The sequence below is a fragment of the Callithrix jacchus genome, chromosome 9 (genome assembly GCF_049354715.1).
Source record: "Callithrix jacchus isolate 240 chromosome 9, calJac240_pri, whole genome shotgun sequence".
NCBI classification, from domain to species: domain Eukaryota; kingdom Metazoa; phylum Chordata; class Mammalia; order Primates; family Cebidae; genus Callithrix; species Callithrix jacchus.
Genome location: NC_133510.1, coordinates 54,977,237 through 54,998,316, shown reverse-complemented (window position 1 = coordinate 54,998,316; position 21,080 = coordinate 54,977,237). Strand labels below are relative to the sequence as shown.

Sequence of the window (21,080 nt, the reverse complement as noted above, 5' to 3'; positions counted from 1 at the left end):
GAAATCCATGACACAGGCCCTTAGTGGAGATCCTTATATGCCAAAGCCAAAGTGTTACTTAATTTAGTAAGGAAAGTCACAAGAAACTTTGAAACAAGCAGTCCCACACAATCAGGGTTACAGATTAAACTGATACTGTGTGTGGAATGGACTGGAGAGTTTTATTGGGGTAGAAGATAACCCTAACTTGTTTACACTTTTCACATGCATTCCATTCTATCTTCATAATCAGCTTGGTTGGTCATATTTTCCACAATCTTCTGAAGTTCTAGAGTCAAAACTTGGATGGTGTATTCCTAACAGGATCTATCCAGTAACAACCATTTTAGACCATGAAGCATTATATCACCCTTACCTGAGTCTCACTATTGTAAGAAATTTGGCACATTCTTCTTTTTTTTTTTTTTTCATTTTATAATGCTCTTTATTTGATTAAAGAATTTGCCTTCTTTGTATACACTGGAATGTTATATTCCCTATGTATTTTACAGGGTTACAAAATGTCTCTCATTTTAAATATCACCCCAAAGTAATCTCAGAAAAAAAATTTGAAATTAAACTTGACTTTTAAAAAATCATATGGACGAGCAACTTTCAAACAAAACTGGATTAGTAGGATTTCTTGCCTACTTAGCTACATGACAGACTTCTTGTCCCAGGCCCCATTCTTAGAAAAACCTCATGTGGAAACCAAGCTAGAGATAAGAATTCTTCCCTGATGCAGTTAGGGGAAAGGGAAAGGCTGGAAACGTCTTTGGCAAGCAATTCCATACCCAGCTATTTATGAGTGAGTGCTCTGCTTCAAGTATAGTACACTCTTTGCAGGGAAGGCCAGATGTTGTTCAGAGTGGGAGTGGTACTTTTCAACAGCTAAAAGTGCAGAAGTCATCTAGTCGTCGGCCTCTTCCCACTGCCATTGCCTGCAGCCTTGCAGTAACTTTTCACCTATGTATGGACTGCAATACTGAGTTAAAAGCCAAGGCTGAGCTGGCTGATGCTATAGTCTCTAATGAAAAGGTAATAGATGAGATGGAACTGAGAAAACTCCAGTACATGATGACACTCAAAAGTCTTAGGGGGAAGAGAAAGAAGGATTTCAGAGATGTAGACAGATAGACTGGTGGAAAATGTTGGGATGACTGAAAGGAAATGGGGTATACATGAGTAATCTGTACATACCAATATAATCAGTTGCCTCCTGAAATCCAAAAATCGAATGGTGAAATGGAGCCTCCTTGATAGTTTAGGGCCAACAGGATTGGCACAAAGATTCAATGAACCCACAGCCTTCAAAATCACAACCTCATTTCTGTTAGGAGAGGACTGATGACAGAGAGAGCAGACTGGAAGAGGGAGGTGGTGAAACTGAGGAAGGTGAATGGATTAGAAAGACTGAGGGTATTATATTTTAGCTTGAGTGCCTAAAATATGGAGAACTGAAAATTTGGGTAGCAACAGCAGCAGACATGATTACATGTGGATGTGAAATCCCTAACTGGACAGACATAACCATTGTTTTAGACATCTTGAAGAGGGATTGTGCCATTTGAAAAGTGCTTCTCAGCTACCTTTAATATTGACACAAGTGGGATTCATGGTACTGTTCTAAACTGGAAGGACAGACCTTGAAAGGAAAACAACTTGGCAAAGAGATGAAGGAATGAATGGATAGGGGAAAGGGACAGAAGACATCCGTATCTTTTAACTCCTAGGCCCCATACCTCTCAAACAGCTCACCCGAATACTCCAAAAATCAAGAATGGGTTAGATATACTTGTTCCAGAAGTGCCAGATAAATACAATGCCTGTAAACAGATGACCCCAGTGGCACATTATTCTCTACAGCCAATCTGCCCTCACCGTCCTGATTTGCTTGGAACTGTTGTTGTAGCTTTCCAACACTGTAGGAACGTTCTTAGTGCCAGGCAAACTGGAATAACTGGTCACCCTACTCTGGGCAAACCAAAATGGTTGGTCACCTTACATCTGAAGGACCTAGAAGCTAATAAATAGCCAGGACTTTCGTGTATGGTTGGGAGTTCACATGCTTTACAATTGCTCAGTAAAATGATGGCAGCTACTTGTGTGACCAATGGCCAGAATTAGGATAAAATATATAGCCATCAACACAAGCCCAGCGCGGCAGGGCTCACCCTCTCACCTAGGCCTCATTAGCGCCACACCAGGTTATTCACCTGGGCTTCTTAACACTTTCACCTGAACCTGAAAATGATGCATCTGTAATTTACTGAGTGAGAATAAGGGAGTCACATTTTTTAAAATACCAGTCCTATACTCAAAAATAATTTTTAAACTATATTTTTACAGTAGGGGAAACTGCACAATAAAATATTTTGAAATCAGCCAGGTACAGTGGCTCATGCCTGTAATCCCAGCAGTTTAGGAAGCCAAGGCAGGAAGACTGCTTGAGCCCAGGAGTTTGAAACCAGCCTGGGCAACACAGTAAGATCCTGTCTCTATTTAAAAAATAAATAGGCCAGGCGTGGTGACTCGTGCCTGTAATCCAAGCACTTTGGAGGCCAAGGCGGGTAGATCACCTGAGGTCGGGAGTTCAAGACCAGCCTGACCAACATGGTGAAACCCCATCTTTTTAAAAAAAAAAAAAAAACAGGCAGGGTGTAGTGGCTCGCCCCTGTAATCCAAAATTTGGGGAGGCCGAGACAGGTGTATCACCTGAGGTCAGGAGTTCGAGACCAGCCTGGCCAACATGGTGAAACCTCATCTCTTCTAAAAACACAAAAAATTAGCCAGGCCTGGTGGCAAGTGCTTGTAATCCCAGCTACTTAGGAGAGACTGAGGCAGGAGAATGGCTCAAACCTGGGAGGTGGAGGTTGCAGTGAGCCGAGATCTAGCCATTGTACTCCAGCCTGGGCAACAAGAGTGAACTCCATCACAAAAAAATTAAAAATCAAAAACTTCTTAAAATCTACTTTCCCATCTCACTGTCTATATATATCTTGCATTCCAAAAATGTTCCTTCTAATATCTCTTCTTTGGCTCTGCCAACCCAACCCATGTAAGCTACTTTTTGCTACCACTCCCAACATACTGCCCGCAACATACTCATATACATTACTGATTACATCACAAATTATCCAGCATTAAGATATGACTGCAGTAAATTTTATCAACATTTAAAAATGCAGTATCAGAATACAAGACAATACTTATTTATATTTTAATTTATGCTTATATTTGGTGACCAGATGACACAAGCTTTAAAGATTAAAAATAAAACAAAACACTTACCTTCCAGAAAAGTCTTTTCAGAATGAAGTTTTTCTGGGCTGCTACTTTAAGTTCCATAATTAAAGAAAGTATCCTCCTCAAAGATTTGTCTTTAAGAAAAAGCTCAGATTTAAGTTGGCTGAAGTGCTTAATTTTCTCCTCAGTCCTACAGAAACACAAGAAAGTTTTCCATGTAAAAAATGTTCTCCTTTGTCCAATCAATGAGTTGTTCTTATTAATCCAAAAACTAAGCATTCTGAAAAAAATGGTCTGTTTTCTAGTGGAGATGCTGGAGGGAAACTGATCATTATGAATTCAATAATAGCAAGCAGAGAGGCGAGGAACATGATGATCATGAGTATGAAGACTAAGGTCAGAATCCTAGACCTGCCGCTGCTCAGTTAGGTCATTATCATGAGCAAGTTACATAGCTTCTCTGTGCCTCCATTTCCTCATGTGTAAAATGGAATAATGATAGTACCTACCCAAATATGCTGGGTTTTTTTTTTTTTTTTTTTCCGAGACGGTGTCTCAGTCTGTCACCCAGGCTGGAGTGCAGCGAGGTGATCTTGGCTCACCACAACCTCCACCTCCTGAGTTCAAGTGATTCTCCTGCCGCAGCCACCTATGTACATAGCTGGGATTACGGGCGTGCACCACCACGCCTGGGTAATTATATGTATTTTTAGTAGAGATGAGGTTTCACTCTGTTGGCTAGGCTGATCGAACTCCTGAACTCAGGTGATCCACTCACCTTGGCCTCCCAAAGTGCTGCGATTACAGGTGTGAGCCACCGCACCTGGCCAAATGTGCTGTTTTGATACTTTAGTTAATGCATGTCCTTCAGACACACTAAGTATTTGATAAATGGTCTCATAAAACAGGAATAAGTTTGAGATCCTGCTTTCCTATCCACATCTAATTACCATCGTATTTCATTAAAAAAAAAACTATAAAATCCTTTTACTCTCTGAGAACTCCAACAACAGAAATGTAGTTTTTACAAAAGAGCTTAGAAAAGCAAAAGCTCAGATAAGATACAATATCAGCAGAATTATTTTGAATTGATTTTCCTGTTTTTTCATTCATAGTCAGCAATTTGCTAAGATCCACAATAAAAATAAACTGTTTTTAATCCTTTGCCAACTAGGATAATAGACAGTAATGCCAAACTAATTTCTTTATGGCCAAAAAAGTTTTCACAGAAAACAGCACACTAATCTCTTCAGACTAAAAATCAATTCATACATAAATTGAGGTCTCATATACATCATAAATTCAAGTTAGAGTACACATTCTATATTACTGCAGATAAGTTATGAATAATAACATTTTCTTTGAGGATTCAGAAAATATTTGCTTATACATAGATAACAAACTTCATTTGACTAATTTAAATAAGAAGTCGAATGCCAGAAGTCTCCATTATTCAGCTTAGGAATAAGAGGAAAATCTATACAAATGTTAACAGATACTCTATTTTCATCACGTAGAAAACATAAATTCGGCCGAGCGCAGTGGCTCACGTCTGTAATCTCAGCACTTTGGGAGGCCGAGGCGGGCAGATCACGAGGTCAGGAGTTCGAGACCAGGCTGACCAACATGGTGAAACCCTGACTCTGCTAAAAATACAAAAATTAGCCGGGCATGGTAGCACAAGCCTGTAATCCTAGCTACTCAGGAGGCTGAGGCAGGAGAATTGCTGGAACCTGGGAGGTGGAGGTTGCAGTAAGCTGAGATGGTGCCATTGCACTCCAGCCTGGGCAACAAAACAAGACTCCATCTCAAAAAAATGAAAAGAAAGAAAGAGAAGGAAGGAAGGAACGAAAGAAAAGAGGGAATGAAAAGGAAGGAAGAGAAAGAAAGAAAAGGAAGGAGAGAGAGAAAAAAAAGAGAAAGAAAGAAAGAAAAAAGAAAAAGAAAACATAAATTCAGCAAAATAATGTTGCCGGAGGGTTTTGGGTTTGCTTGTTTGTTTGTTTTGAGACAGTCTCACTCTGTCACCCAGGCTGGTTTCAAGTGATTCTCATGCCTCCTGAATAGCTGGGACTACAAGTGCATACACACCCTGCCCAGCTAATTTTTGTCCTTTTAGTAGCAATAAGGTTTTGCCATGTTGGCCAGGCTGGTCTCAAACACCTGCCCACCTTGGCCTCTGAAAGTGCTGGGATTACAGGCATGAGCCACTTCACCCAGCCGCAGGAAGGATTCTTAATCTAATAAGCTCTATTTTTCCTGTATTTTTTCATCTTTCCAGACATTTACTATAAATAATACCTCAAATTTGCAAATTGCTGGAAAGGCTCTTCCTGTATTATCTCAGAAGTGCTGTGTAGGATGTTCACAATGGTCAAGCTGCAGAACCGTCCCATCTGTGACACAGTTTCTAAATTGAAAACCTAAAGGATATTTATTCCTTTTAAATTGAAGATGCCTTGCAGATAGAGACTATCTCTTGTGTATCACAGCATCCTTCACAGTGCATTTGAAATCACTTCATTTTAAGTATGTTGCCTTCAGGAATTAACTTGGAAGAAATATGCTTTTCCTGAGTCAAGAGAGTGCTAGAACTCATCCTTCTTGCCTTCAGGAATAAATTTCAAGCCACACATACACAAAATTTGAGTCTGTTTTCTCATACAATTAGTTTTAAAACCACTATAAGTAAAACACTAAAATGAAAACTGATACTTTTTTTAAAGTAAACATATGAAAACCTGTAGAAATTTTAAGTTATCCATAGAACCTTTTTAAAAAGACACTTTGGGAGGCCCAAGTGGGCAGATCATCTGAGGTTGGGAATTTGAGACCAGTCTGACCAACATGGAGAAACCCTGTCTTTACTAAAAATATAAAAAATTAGCTGGATATGGTGGTGCATGCATGTAATCCTAGTCTCGAAGTCCTGACCTTAGGTGATTCACCCACCTCGGCCTCTCAAAGTGCTAGGAGTATAGGTGAGAACTACTGCACCCGGCCTCATTTCTTATTTTTTTTCTGATACTCAAGTTGTCCCATCTTTGACTACTGGGAGCTCCTTCATGTGGGTTCCTGTGCCCTTTACTTAGGGCCCTGTCCTTTCTTTCTGGAACAAACTGTTTCAGACTTATTTTGTGTATGTCCTGCCCGAGACCTAGAATGTCCTCTAAGGAACGTTGGTTCCTTTTAGTGGGGAATGAACAAGCATCTTTTAAAATTAACTTACTCTCAGCTCATTTACATGATTCTCCAATATACCTCACTATCAGAAATGTCACAAAATTTGCCCATGACCTACATAATATCAAAATTGCTAACACTGTCAATTCACTGAGTGCTTACTACATGCAAAGCACTGTTTTCAGTAAGAAAAAGACCAAGAGTAACAAGATATAGTCTTTCCCTTCCAGGGGCTCACAATCTAATGAAAGAGATTCACATCACAAGTAACTACTACAACATACAGCCCACCTGTGATCAGAACATAGCAGAACTCTGAAGTCTGGATAAAACGCAAACTCCTTAGCCTTGCATATAGGTCCTTTTACGATCCGTTCTTAGTCTCTATCTTATTTATCCATTCTTTCTAGGGTCCCTGCCTTTACGGAACATAATGCATAATAGGGCATCAGATAATGAACAAGCAATCATAATACAGACTGGTAAGTGTTACAGGATGTGTGAGCAGGCCGGGTGTGGTGGCTCACCCCTGCAATCTCAGCACTTTGGGAGGCTGAGGCTAGAGGATCATGAGGTCAGGAGTTTGAGACCAGCCTGGCCAACATGGTGAAACCCCGTCTCTACTAAATATATAAAAATTTGCTGGGCATGGTGGCAGACACCTGTAATCCCAGCTATTTGGGAGGCTGAGGCAGGAGAATTACTTGAACCTGGGAGGCAGAGGTTACAGTGAACCAAGATCACACCACTGCACTCCAGCCTGAGCAACAGAGCAAGACTCCATCTAAAAAATAAAAATAAAAAAATATGAGCATAGGACATTATGGAGGAGTCCCTCCTAACTTATTTCTGGAGTATCAAGAAAGATTTTCAGAGAAAATGATAAATAAGCTGAGACTTGATGAGTTGGAAGTTATTCAGGAAGAGGAAGAAGAGTAGAGTAGTGTTACAGAACAGGGGCCATTATGGTAGGCCCCAGAGGCAAGAGAACAGGGAACTTGCTGAGAATTGTGAGAAGTTCATTTGGAGCAGGAGCTTAGGGAAGGAGCGAGGATGAATGCATCAGTTGAGGACAGAAAGACAAAAAGAGATGTCATACATATTTTTGTACACTGTTTAGCCTTTCACCTAAGGACAATGGGAAGCCATTCAAAGGCTTCCTGGGAGGAGTTACATGATCAGATTTGTGCTTCAGAAAGATTCCTAGGCTGTAGTGGAGAATGGGGCTGGAGAGAAGCAAGAGTGAAGGCAGAGAGATCAGCTAGGAAAACACTGTAGGAGCCCAGAACTGAGATAACCGGGCCTGGGCAAGTGGCCATGGAAAGAAGTGGATGTTACCCAGCGATACTAAAGGCACAATAAATAAGGCATGCTGTGACTGACTGGATGCAGGAAACGATGAAGGGGAGAGAGGAGGCAAGAGTGACAACTAGGACTCTTGCTTAGGTGATCTGGGGATAATGACACCAGTCCCTGTGTTAGGAAACACAGAAGGAAAGTCAGGTTCCAGAGGGAAGATGCTGAGTTCTCTTCTGAATATGTTGACTTTAAGGTTCCTGTGAGACATACAAAAGATGTCCAGTGGATACTTGTGTTTGTGGACTTAACTGTCAGGGCAGGCAGATGAGGTAGAGGTATAATTGTGATAGCCACACATACAACACAGTTAGGAGAGGCAAAGAGGGCCCCGCACGGTGACTCACACCTGTAATCCCAGCATTTTGGGAGGCCGAGTAGGGCGGCTCGCCTGAGATCAGACCAATCTAACCCACCTGGCTAAAGTGGCAAAACTCCTGTCTCTACTAAAAAATACAAAAATTATCTGGGTATGGTGGTGGGTGCTTGGAGTCCTAGCTACTGAGGAGGCTGAGGCAGGAGAATCTCTTGAGCCAAGGAGGTTGAGGTTGCAGTGAGCCGAGATTGTGCCACTGCACTCCAGCCTGGGTGACAGAGCATGACTCAGTCTCGAAAAAAAAAGAGAGGCAAAGAGGAAAGAAAAATCCCCCATACAACTCTATCATGTATCATCACGTCTTACCTATATAGCTTTTGACTTCCAATAACAGGACTGAACTCACTAACGTAGAGGGGATCTTGTAAAAGGGTAGCTTTCTGAAAGAGGAAAAAGTGGAAATTGTTAGAATTTTTATTTACTGATAATCAATTCCCCCTATCTTTAGTCAATATTATATATCTATTCTTTAATCCCCCCTATAGTACATGATTTGTTTATAAAACTCATTCTGGCCAGGCACGGTGGTTCACGCCTATAATCCCAGCACTTTGGAAGGCTGAGGCAGGTGCACTATGAGGTCAAGCGATCGAGACATGGTGAAACCCCATCTCTACTAAAAATACAAAAATTAGCTGGGCATGGTGATGCGCGCCTGTAATCTCAGCGACTCGGAAGGTTGAGGTAGGAGAATTGCTTGAACCCAGGAGGCGGAAGTTGCGGTGAGCCGAGATCGCGCCATTGCACTCCAGCCTGGGTAACAAGAGCGAAACTCCATCTCAAAAAAAAACTCATTCTAGGGCTTAATACTACCACAGGAAAGTTTTAAATATAACACTTGCTCATTATAAAATGAAATTATTTATCAAAATCACACAGTTTAGAAATGCATAAAGTAAAAGATAAAAGTTCTCTGTTTTTCCCTACCCTTTCCATCCCACTATTCAAAGTGTCTGATCATGGAGCCAGGTGCCGTAGCTTGCACCTGTAATCTCAGTTACTTCAGAGGCTGAGGCAGGTGGATCACATGAGTCCAGGGGTTGGAGGCTGCAGTGAGCTATGATTGTGCCACTACACTCCAGCCTGGGCAGCAGAGCAAGCCTTTGTGTCTAACATTTTAAAAATTATCTATTGCCCAGGGGCAGTGGCTCATGCCTGTGATCCCAACACTTTGGGAAGCCAAAGCAGGTGGATAATGAGGATAGTGAAATGGTGTCTACTAAAAATATATAAATTAGCCACCTGTAATCTCAGTTGCTTGGGAGGCTGAAGCAGAAAAATTGCATGAGCCTGGGATGTAGAGGTTGCAGTGAGCCGAGATTGCACCACTGCACTACAGCCTGGGTGACAGAGCGAGACTCCGTCTCAAAAAAAAAAAATCTATTATCAGTTTGGTTTAAGTCCTTCCAGGCATATAAAGACACATGAATTATAAACACATATATTTATAGTATTTATATATTTTTATAATATATATTTAATCCTAGAGAAAGTATATCACATACATTAATCTAGAACTTGATTTGTTTTCACTTAATAGAGAGTAGATCGTTTCTCATGTCTGTATATATAGATTTACCTGATTTACTTCAATTTTTTTTTCTTTTTTGAGATGGAGTTTCACTCTTGTTGCCCAGGCTGTAGTGCAATGGCATGACCTGGGCTCACCACAACCTTTGCCTCCTGAGTTCAAGCAATTCTCTTTTCTCAGCCTCCGAGTAGCTGGGATTACAGGTGCGTGCCACCACGCTCAGCTAATTTTTGCATTTTTAGTAGAGACGAGGTTTCACCATGTTGGCCAGGCTGTCTCAATCTCTTGACCTTGTGATCCTCCTGCCTCAGCCTCCCAAAATGCTGGGATTACAGGCATGAGCCACCACACCCAGCCTCAATTTTTTTTTTTTAAGTGACAGAGTCTAACTCTGTCACCCAGGTTGGAGTACAGTGGCATGATCATACCTCACTGTAGCTTCAAACTCCTGGGCTCAAGCAGTCCTCCTGCCCCAGCTTCCTGAATAACTAGGATTACAGACATGTTCTACCATGCCTGGCCAATTTTTTACTTTTTATTTTTTAGTAGAAATGGGATCTTGCTATGTTGACCGGATGGTCTTGAATTCCTGGCCTCAAGCGATCCCCCTTCTAGAGCCTCCCAAAGTGCTAAGATTTCAGGCATGAGCCACTGCATCCAGCCAATATCAGTCGTTTTAATGATTTATTATTCCATAGCATAGATATACAACACTTTTGTTAACTCTTTCCTTATTAATGGAGTTATTTTTTGTTAAATCTTTAGTGTTGCCATTGCTCATTTATTCTCAAAATAGTCATATAGCGTTCAGCAATTCCTCAAAATAATCTTTTATTTATGCTGAGGCTTAACAAGCCAGGTCAGAAGGAATTTCTGAAATGTTGCTAATTGGACAGACTTAACCCTGTCTTATTCTCTTTTTTTTTTTTTTTGAGTCAGAGTTTCACTCTTGTCATCCAGGCTGGAGTGCAATGGCGTGATGATCTCAGCTAACTGCAACCTCCACCTCCCAGGTTCAAGCAATTCTCCTGCCTCAGCTTCCTGAGTAACTGGGATTACAGGTGCCCACCACCATGCCCAGCTAATTTTTGTATTTTTAATAGAGATGGGGTTTCACCATGTCAGCCAGGCTGGCCTCAAACTCCTGACCTCAGGTGATTCACCTGCTTCGAGCCACCAACCTGTCGTATTCTTAATATGAGAGTGGTGTAGTGGGTGGATGGTGGCAGGGGAGATATGTGCTTTCTCTTACTACTTTTGTCATTGTTCTATGTTGTTGTTTTTTTTTTTAAGGCAGCCTTTCTTCCCTTTGCAAATATTTACGCTTTCCTTAAATCCAGAATTTTAATTTGGGGCATCCCATATTTAGCTTTGTAGCAGTTATCGTCACAATACGTTCAAGGCAAAGAATTAACACATTTCATCTTTACCGAATTTAAGGTGCTCAGCAACCCAGATGTAATTATTTTTGGTGAAAGTTACAGGTAAAACAGATTACTGAAGGAGGCTCAATTCTTTGGAAACCCTTAAAATCAGGATGAGTGCTGATAATTTCTAAATAGATGGTTTGGGTTAATTCTATCTAAAAGTACAGAGAAAGTTAAAATGTCTAGTTTGGTCAGGCACAGTGGCTCATGCCTGTAATCATAGCACTTTGGGAGGCCAAGGTGGGCAGATCACCTGAGGTCAGGAGTTCAAGACCAGCCTGGCCAACATGGCAAAATGCTGTTGCTACCAAAAATTAGCCAGGAGTGGTGGTGCATGCTTGTAATCCTAGCTACACGGGAGGCTGAGGCAGGAAAATCACTTGAACCCAGGAAGCAGAAGTTGCAGTGAGCCGAGATCATGCCATTGCATTTCAGCCTAGACTACAGAGCAAGACATTGTCTCAAAAAAAAAAAAAATGTCTAATTCATTTTCTCAGAAACATTTCTCTACTTTAGCATGAAAGAACATACCAGATTTCAAGGCACAAAAGATCAATTACCCAAAATAATTCTCTCTGACTTAGGAGTAAATTTTTTCTCAACTCCCTAAAATTTGTCAATACATCACAATACTAACCAAAGGTGACTAAGCTGGTAAAAAAATTTAACAATGTCTCTGCAAAGATGGAATTAAATTTAAAAAAATACAATAATGTCACCAAATAAAGTGGGTGGATGGTTTTAAAAGTGTTTATAAACTGGGCGCGGTGGCTCATGCCTGTAATCCCAACATTTTGGAAGGCTGAGGTGGGCAGATCACTTGAAGTCAGGAGTTCGAGACGAGCCTAACCAATATGGTGAAACCCTGTCTCTACTAAAAATACAAATATTAGCTGGGCATGGTGGCGGTGCCTGTAATCCCAGCTTCTCGAGAGTCTGAGGCAGGAGAATTACTTGAACCCGGGAGGCAGAGGTTCCAGAGAGCCAAGATCGTAGCACTGCACTCCAGCCTGGGTAACAAAAGCAAAACTCCATCTAAAAAATAAAAGCATTTATACTGAACTAGTAGCTTGTTAGTAGAATGAATTCTAACTTGATTCCTCACTTACATGTGAAATATTTGCTTATTCATTTTCCATCTTTCAAGGAAGGGATAGAACATTATTGTAATTTTTTTTTTTACTTCTTATTTTACTTTTTAAAAATTTTATTATACATATATTTTTAAAGACAAGTCTCACTCTGTCACCCAGGCTGGAGTACAAGTGGCACAGTCTTGGCTCACTGCAGCTTCCACCTCTCAGGCTCAAGTAATCCTCCTGTCTCAGACTCCCAAGTACACACACACCACAAGCCTGGCTAATTTTTTGTAGAGATGGGATCTCACCGTGTTGTCCAGGCTGGTCTCGAACTCGTGAGCTCAGGCGATCTACCCGCTTCAGCCTCCCAAAGTGCTGGGATTACAGGCATGAGCCACCACACTTGGCCTTAGTTTTTATTTTAAAGATGAGGTATTGCTTACTTCCCAGGCTGGAGTGCAGCAGTGTGCAGCAGAGTTTCCAATTCCTGGGCTCAAATGTTCCTCCCATTTCAGCTTCTTGAGTAACTAGTACTATAGGTGCATGCCACCATACCTGGCTAAGAGAACTTAATTTTCAATGATAGTATCTACCAACTGATAGTCTTCCTCTACCCACTTTTTTTTAATGGCCATAGGGGAAAAAAAATCAGACTACCTGGATTCAGCTCTACACTAGCTATGTGACATTGCAAATTTTATTTAATTTCTCGGTGTCTCAATTTCCTCATCTATAAAATGGGAATAACAGTCCTATCTCATAGGATTGTTGTACAAATTAAATAAGTTAATATCCATGAAGCATCAGGCTCTGTTCTATTGTTATTATCTAGTAGGAAAATAGCAATAGATATTAGTTATTGTTATTGCGTTTTTTATTGCAAAGACTATTTATAGCTTAGCAGGTAATGAGTTGGCCAGTCTGAGTGCTCTAACCATGCCTCTGCTGCAGAATTAAAAAGCAGTGCTAAGACCTGCAGCTGGGCAATTCCGGGATACAAACGGTTATTCTGAAGTCTTTATATAGATTTTTTTAAGTAAATTAAGTTTTGGCTTTTCTACTAGAATATAGGAGATTTTTTCTTAATAGACCAGAGTTTTTCTCTATTTTTAATTTGTTTACATTTTTAATTTGAAGAAAGTGTTTAAAAATTTAGAAAGAAATTTTAAATATTTGAAATCTTCCAAATGGTGGTGTGAGAAAAAAATTAATAGTTGTCTTGCAATTTTCATAATTTTTAGCCATTTATAAAACCCTGGCTTCCTAGTTTCTTCTAATTGATATAGACCTTTATAATAATTATTATTATTACATTGAAAGATCACTAATAAAAATTATACTACTGAAGATAAAGGGATTGTATAACTCTTTTAATAATTACTTGTTTTTTAAACCATCTAATAAAACTGTCTAATAAAAAGGTCCTTAAAGGGGAGTTCTGACTCTGCCCCTAAAGTTATATAATCTTGAGTAAATCACTCAAAAATTTTGTGCTTCAGTTTCCTCATTTATAAAATCAGGACTTAGAATAGTGATCTCTGGATAAATTTATCTGATCCTGTAACAAGGTCTCCCCCATCAACCCACTTTCAATAGCACAACCAAGCAATACAGAAAAAACTGACAACATTGACACTTACCTGAGGTCTCTGTCACCCCAGCAACTGCAAAAGAACATCTGCTCACACATATTCCAAGATAAGACCTGTCTCCCTCCTTCTTCATGACTTCCATGACTTACCTTACTTACTTGCCCCTACAAAACCCCAGAGTTCTTTTGTTTGTTTTTGTTTTGTTTTGTTTTGTTTTTGTTGAAGGGACAGAGTCTCCCTCTGTCGCTCTGGAGTGCAGTGGCACCATCTCAACTAACTGCAACCTCCGCCTTTAGAATTCAAGCGATTCTTGTCCCTCAGCCTCCCAAATTATTGTAATCCCAAAGCTGGGATTACAGGCGTGTGCCACCACACCCGGCTAATTTCTGTATTTGTTAGTAGAGACAAGGTTTCACCATCTTGGCCAGGCTGATCTCGAACTTCTGATCTCAAGTGATCCTCCCACCTAGGCCTCCCAAAGTGCTGGGATCACAGGCATGAGCCACCGTGCCTGGCCACAAACTGCTCATTAATGAGCATTTTTTCCTATTGCAATCACCTAAATAAAATAATCTCCTTAATTGTCCAGTACATTTTGTTTTTCACAATATTATTAAATTCCAAGGCTAAATTTCCAAAATGGGAGGTAAAGGAGGGAGGGCTGGTTTGCTCTAAAAAATAAAAAAATAAAAATTCAGATCAAGGTTAACTTAGGAGGACACTTACTATAATATAATTGTTCCACGAACTTTTTAAGTGCAGAAATATTGATGAGGTTATGGAAATAACATACAAATGAAGTTCTGACTCCTTTTTTTCTAGGTTTGAGTTGCTCTGTGAAGGGGAATCTAGGAGGGAATTTCCTAAGTAAAACTCATTTCCGTTCCCATTGCACTTGAAAGGAATTTCACTTATGGAGTCGTTGTGATCTGGAAGTCCCTGGGGTTCCTTTGTGTTTGTTATGCACGATGGCTCGCTGACAGCCTTGCCAGTAGCTGCTGCAGACTGAGAGCTCCTCCTGGAGGGGGAAGGTAGGGGTCGAAAGGCACCTTGGCCATGAAAGGACAGCTTTTTGAGGTCTGAATGAGGATAGAGAGTCGAGTCCTTGGATGGTGTACTGCTCTCCTGGTGATCCCTGTCAGGTAGAATTTAGTGTTAAACATGATCTGCAGAATTTCACAGTAAGCAACAAAGAGAAACTGTTGGCCCAACTGCAGTAGTTTAAGACTCTGAACGCAAATGTTTTCCTAAAAAGGCATGCTTGTTAAAACAAGGAAGTCATATAACTTCGCTGGTAATAACCCATTGACTAGAGGAGATATGATACTGTAATCTTTTAGTATACTTTTCTGTTTTCAGAAATAAACTACATTTCTGAAATACATTTTATTTCATATATTGAAGCACTTTCTATGTTGAAAGGATTGTGCCTGTCCTTCATGGAGCCCTGATATTTCCACTGAAAGGACTTTTTCATTCTAGTTTTGAAACCTGATTGTCCTTTAGTTGTACATTGCTAATGGATCCTATAAAGAAAAAACTATTCAAATAGGAATATGAAGAGAGGGTTTTGTTTGTTTGTTTGAGAGAGCATCTCACTCTGTCACCCAGGCTGTAGTACAGTGGTGTTATCTCAGCTCACTGTAACCTCCACCTCCCAGGCTCAAGTGATTCTCCCACCTCAGCCTCCTGAGTAGCTGTGACTACAGGCATTGGCACTACGCCCAGCTTATTTTTGTATTTTTTTGTAGTGATGGGGTCTCACTATGTTGCCCAGGCTGGTCTAAAACTCCTGGGCTCAAGTGATCTGCCCACCTCCAGCTCCACTTCCCAAAGTGCTGGGATTACAGGCCTGGGCCACTGTGCCTGGCCTGAGGTTTTTTTTAATGGTGTTTTCTTTAATTACCCTACTGCTAATACTCTTCACATATTCCCAATAGCATCAGCACTTTTTTTCAGAATCAATGCTCTGTCCTTTACCTTCCCTATTCTCTCCAGCTCACCATGATCTTTCTTTACTTTGGTACACAAGGAAACAAGTTAGAGAAGCTAAGAAGTTGCAGAGTATGGTGAGACCTAAATTCTAATCCTGTCTCTGCCACTTAATAGTTATGTGACCTTTGTTAAACAAAGTTTATGAGAGGCCATTGTGTTCAACTAGCCTCCTGCATGAGGTCCCAGCAGAACAGACCAAAATAGAAGGGAGTCCCCTGTGCCTAGTACCACTAATCAAACTGAACTTGGAAACTGACCAGTTTTCCAGAAAAACAGATTCCATTCAACCTAAGTCAATAATGAAGTAGTGTCCTCTGTTTTAACACTATAAGAACAGTAACTTGAAACAAGCAATCCAATTTTTGTCTTGTTTCCGCTTTCTTCAGTCTTCCTCTGCTTATAAAGTCAACCTCCCTTTCTCAGCTTTTCAGACCACTTCTCCCAATTCTAGAATCACAAATAAAACTAAATCTGTGCCCATTTTGTCTTTTGACATCTTAGTGGAACTAGGACTTGATTTCCTAATTTTAAAGTAATACAATAGGCCAGACGTGGTGGCTGATGCCTGTAATCCAAGCACTTTGGAGGCCAAGGTGGGCGGATCACCTGAGGTTGCCAGTTCAAGACCAGCCTGACCAACATAGTGAAACCCCGTCTTTAAAAAAATAAAATAATAATAATACAATAATAGCACCCATCTCATAAGGTTTCTGTGAGGATACATGCAATGAGTTTGCAAAACTGGAAACAATATGTGCAAACTATTACTGTTACCCTATATTGCCTTGAGTTGATGGTTTATCTTTTTTTTTTAATTTCAATAGTTTTGGGGGGAAGTTTATCCTTTTACATTATCTTCTCTCTCCCACAAGATTAGAACCTCCAAAATAGTGGAAAGCCATTTTGTTTTGTAGAGACGGGGGGAGGGGTCTCATTATGTTGCCCAGGCTGGTCTCAAACTCCTGTACTCAAGTAATTCTTCTGCCTCAGTTTCCCAAATTGCTAGGGTCACAGACATGAGCCTCTATTCCCAGCTTGAAATCTCTCTTTTATTTTTATAAACTTAAAAAATTTTTTGTAAGGATGGGGTCTCACTATGTTGCCAGGGCTGGTCTCAAACTCCTGGGTTCAAGCAATCCCCATGTCTCAGCCTCCCAAAGTGCTGGGATTACAGGTGAGACACTGCACCCTTCCCAGCCTACAGTTTCTTAAGTGGAATGTTTAACTCATGTATTTTTTAACTTCTCTTATTTCTTGGTGAATAGAGTAAAAGCTGTAAATATAGCTTTAAAGCAGACCTCTAAAGTCTGTTTTGGCTCAGCTGCATGCACTTTGATATGTATTGTCATTAAGTTCTAAGTATCTTTTAATTTGCTTTATTATTTTCAGCAGTTTGATCATGATATGGTTGGGTGTGGAATTTTTGGAGTTTATCTTTTTTGGGATTCACGGAGTTTCTTGAACCTGTAAGTTTATGTCTTTTGCCAAAATTGGAGAATTTTCTGTCATTATTCCTCCAAATAATTTCTTTTCATTAATTTTTTTTATATTTAATTAATTAATTATTATTATTATTTAAGAGTCAGAGTCTCACTATGTTGCCTACGCTGTCTTTGAACTCCTGGGCTCAAGCAATTCTCCTGCCTAGGCCTCCCAAAGTGCTAGGATTACAGGCAGGAGCCACTGTGCCTGGCTATTTTTCTGCACTACACTTTTTCTCCTCTCCTTCTGAGACTCTGAAAATGTGAATACTAGATCTTTTTATATTGCCACATAGTACCCTGAGATTCTGTTTGTCTTTTCCTTTGATCTTTATTCTCTTTTGTTTAGACTAGACAATTTCTATTCATCTGTCTTCAAATTCAATGACTTTCCTCTGTCATCTCCATTCCAGTTATTAAGCCATTCAGTGAATTTCTAAAATTTCAATTATTGTAGTATTTCTTCATTCTAAACTTTCCATTGAGTCCCTTTTTTATGTCTTCTATTTCTCTGCTGAGACTTTCTGTCTTTCTATTTGCTTCAAAGGGGTTCATACTTATTTCTTGGAACCTAGTTATAATAGTTGCCTTAAAGTGTTTGGTTGAGTCAGGCATGGTGGCTCATGCCTGTAATCCTAACACTTTGGGAGACCAAGGTGGGAGGATCACTTGAGGTCAGGAGTTCAAGACCAACCTAGTCAACATAGTGAGGCCCCATTTCTATTTAAAAAAAAAAAAGTCTTTTGTAATTTGAACATCTGTGTCATCTTGGGATTGTTATCTGTTGTTTTGTCCTTCATAAAATGTTGAAATCTTCCTGGCTCTTCAAATGTCAAGCAATTTTTGTTGCATCTGGGACTTTTTTTTTTCTGAGACGGAGTTTTGCTCTTGTTTCCCAGACTGGAGTGCAGTGGCACGATCTCGGCTCACCACAACCTCCGCCTCCCAGGTTCAAGCTATTCAGCCTCAGCCTCCCAAGTAGCTGGAATTACAAGCATGCCCTACCATGCCTGGCTAATTTCATATTTTCAGTAGAGATAGAGGTTTCTCCATGTTGGTCAGGCTGGTCTTGAACTCCCGACCTCAGGTGATCCACCCGCCTCAGCCTCCCAAAGTGCTGAGATTACAGTCATGAGCCACTGGACCCAGCTGGGACATTTTGAATATTATGTTATGTGATTCTGGGTCTTACTTAAATTCTTTGGAGAAGATTAATTTTTTTAAAAAAATCAGACAATCGATTGTTGTATGTATTCCATTCAGGATTTTTACTTGCATTCGGTAGGAAAGGTGGAGGAAAGTGTGTTTACTCCAGCTTGATCTGAATCAAAACGTTTGGATTCATTTTATTAATATCAAAATTAAAATTATATTCAGTAAAGACACCACATAGACAAAGCTAACAGGTAGAGAGCAAAATGGGAGGTGATATTCGTAATGTCTAAAACCAACAAGCAGATTAATATATAGAATGTACAGAACAATTCTGCTGCTGACTATATAGCCAATTAAAATTTTCAAACAGGCATATTAAGGGAGGCAGGGAGAGGCAAAAAGGAAGAGGAAGATAGAAATAAAAGGATGGAGGAAACTGAGGAGAAGAAGAAGAAAGCATATTGATTCTACCTCTGCTCAATGTTTTTTTTTCCTTTTTTTTTTGAGACGGAGTTGTTACCCAGACTGGAGTGCAATGGCATGATCTCGGCTCACCGCAACCTCCGCCTTCTGGGTTCAAGCAATTCTCCTGCCTCAGCCTCCCTAGTAGCTGGGACTACAGGCGCGCACCACCATGCCCAGTTAATTTTTTGTATTTTTAGTAGAGACGGGGTTTCACCTTGTTGACCAGGATGGTCTTGATCTCTTGACTTCGTGATCCACCCGCCTTGGCCTCCCAAAGTGCTGGGATTATAGGCGTGAGCCACTACCGTGCCCAGCCTTTTTCTATTTTTATAAATATTTGTTAATTGTAATAAACTGGGAAAATTATCATATAAGAGAATATATCACTAGGCATGGTGGCTCACACCTGTAATCCTAGCACTTTGGGAGGCGGAAGTGGGCAGATCGCTTGAGCTCAGGAGTTCAAGACCAGACTGGGCAACATGGCAAAACCCTCGCTATTGTCTGGGAGCTGTGCCCCACGCCTATAATCCCAGCACTTTGGGAGGCCAAGGTGGGCGGATCGCTTGAGACCAGGAATCCCAGCTACCTGGGGGACTGTGGTGGGAGGACTGCTTGAACCCAGAAGGTTGAGGCTGCAGTGAGCGGAAATTGTGCCACTGCATTCCAGCCTGAGTGACAAAGTGAGACCCTATCTGGAAAAAGAGAGAGAGAGAGAGAGTATATCTATTTAATATTTTCAGTTTATTTTGAAAAAATCAAGAAATAAAGACTTAGAACAAGGCTGGGCGTGGTGGTTCACGCCTGTAATCCCAGCACTTTGGGAGGCCAAGGTGGGGGGATCACCTGAGGTCAGGAGTTCCAGACCACCCTGATCAACATGGAGAAACCCCATCTCTACTGAAAATACAAAATTAGCAGGGCATAGTGGCATGCACCTGTAATCCCAGCTACCTGGTGGGCTGAGGCAGGAGAATTACTTGAACCCAGGATGTGGAGGTTGTGGTGAGCCAAGGTGGTGCTATTGCACTACAGCCTGGGCAACAAGAGAAAAACTCTGTCTCAACAAAGAAAAAAAAAAAAGACTCAGAACAAATATTGGAGCCTTTGAATCTTTTCTCTTGAGTTGCTAAACATCCTGGATTCATGCATTTACATGCATAGTATATTTACATAAACACAGGACTTGGTCCTATAATAGAACTGGAGCAACCTATTGTATAACCAATTCTTAGAAAATTAAGACTAGTACCTCAAGCCATATTATTGCACAACAGCATTTTTATTTTTAAAATAATACAGTATTACTAGTGAGAGTAGAAAAAGAGGAAAGCCCTCCAGAGACTTGATCATAGATTCTGAGGATGCTGAATAGTGATTATTCTGTGATTGACTTCCTGATCATCAGCAATAACAAAAGAGCTATGTTTTATAATAATACAGACTCACTATGTGCCACACAGAGTTTAAGCACCTTATATGTACATGATTTAGCCCTTACATATCAAGCCTATCGAATGGGTACTATTATGAGCCCTTCCACCTATGAGAAGAGTCAAGCCTGGAAAGATTAAATAGCTAGCTTAAGCTAGAGTCAGGATTTGAAGTCAGCCAGTATAGCTCCAGAGCCTGCATGTTTATCTTCTAGGAGAGAGGAATAACTCCACCCCATTTTTCTGCTTTCTGCTGAGAAATGGTTCTTGTTAGAGAAAAATATAAACTTCACTTTCTTGGAGTTTTTTTTTCCTTCCATTTTGCTAATGATGTACAATTTAGTGCAGCACATTTTAATTTCATAAAAATGCCAAGTTGGTCAGCTTTAATTCTGTTTATTAAGATTGATTTTCCAGAAGAGCTCATCCTCTTCTTGCCATGTCCTATGGTTAAAAAATCTGCTTTCAAACTTTTTTTTTTTTTTGAGACAGGATCTTGCTCTGTTGCTCGGAGCAATCTTGGGTGCTTTGGGCGCTCTGGAGTTCAGTAGCGCAGTCTTGGCTCACTGCAGCCTCAACCTTCCAGGCTCAAGTGATTCTCTCAGCTCAGTCTCCCAAGTAGCTGGGACCACAGGCACGCACCACCACACCCGGCTAATTTTTGTATTTTGTTGTAGAAACCAGGTTTCGCCATGTTGCCCACGCTGATGTTGATCTCCTGGGCTCAAGCAATCCTCTTGCCTCAGCCTCCCAAAGGGTTGAAATTACAGGCATGAGTCGCC

At 40.6% G+C, this 21,080-nt stretch overlaps 1 protein-coding gene across 4 annotated transcripts in view; it reads right to left on the bottom strand.

Moving 5' to 3' along the window:
• Window positions 1-21,080, bottom strand: part of C9H12orf56 (chromosome 9 C12orf56 homolog) — a 109,159-nt gene that overhangs the window by 38,552 nt on the left and 49,527 nt on the right. For all 4 annotated transcript variants that reach the window (XM_078336136.1, XM_002752699.6, XM_035256206.3 and 1 more), the window contains exons 4-6: window positions 14,496-14,904; window positions 8,447-8,520; window positions 3,271-3,415 (exon numbers count right to left, since the gene is read on the bottom strand). In XM_078336136.1, the coding sequence (XP_078192262.1) occupies window positions 3,271-3,415; window positions 8,447-8,520; window positions 14,496-14,904 (628 nt within the window). The remainder of the gene's footprint in view (window positions 1-3,270; window positions 3,416-8,446; window positions 8,521-14,495; window positions 14,905-21,080) is intronic.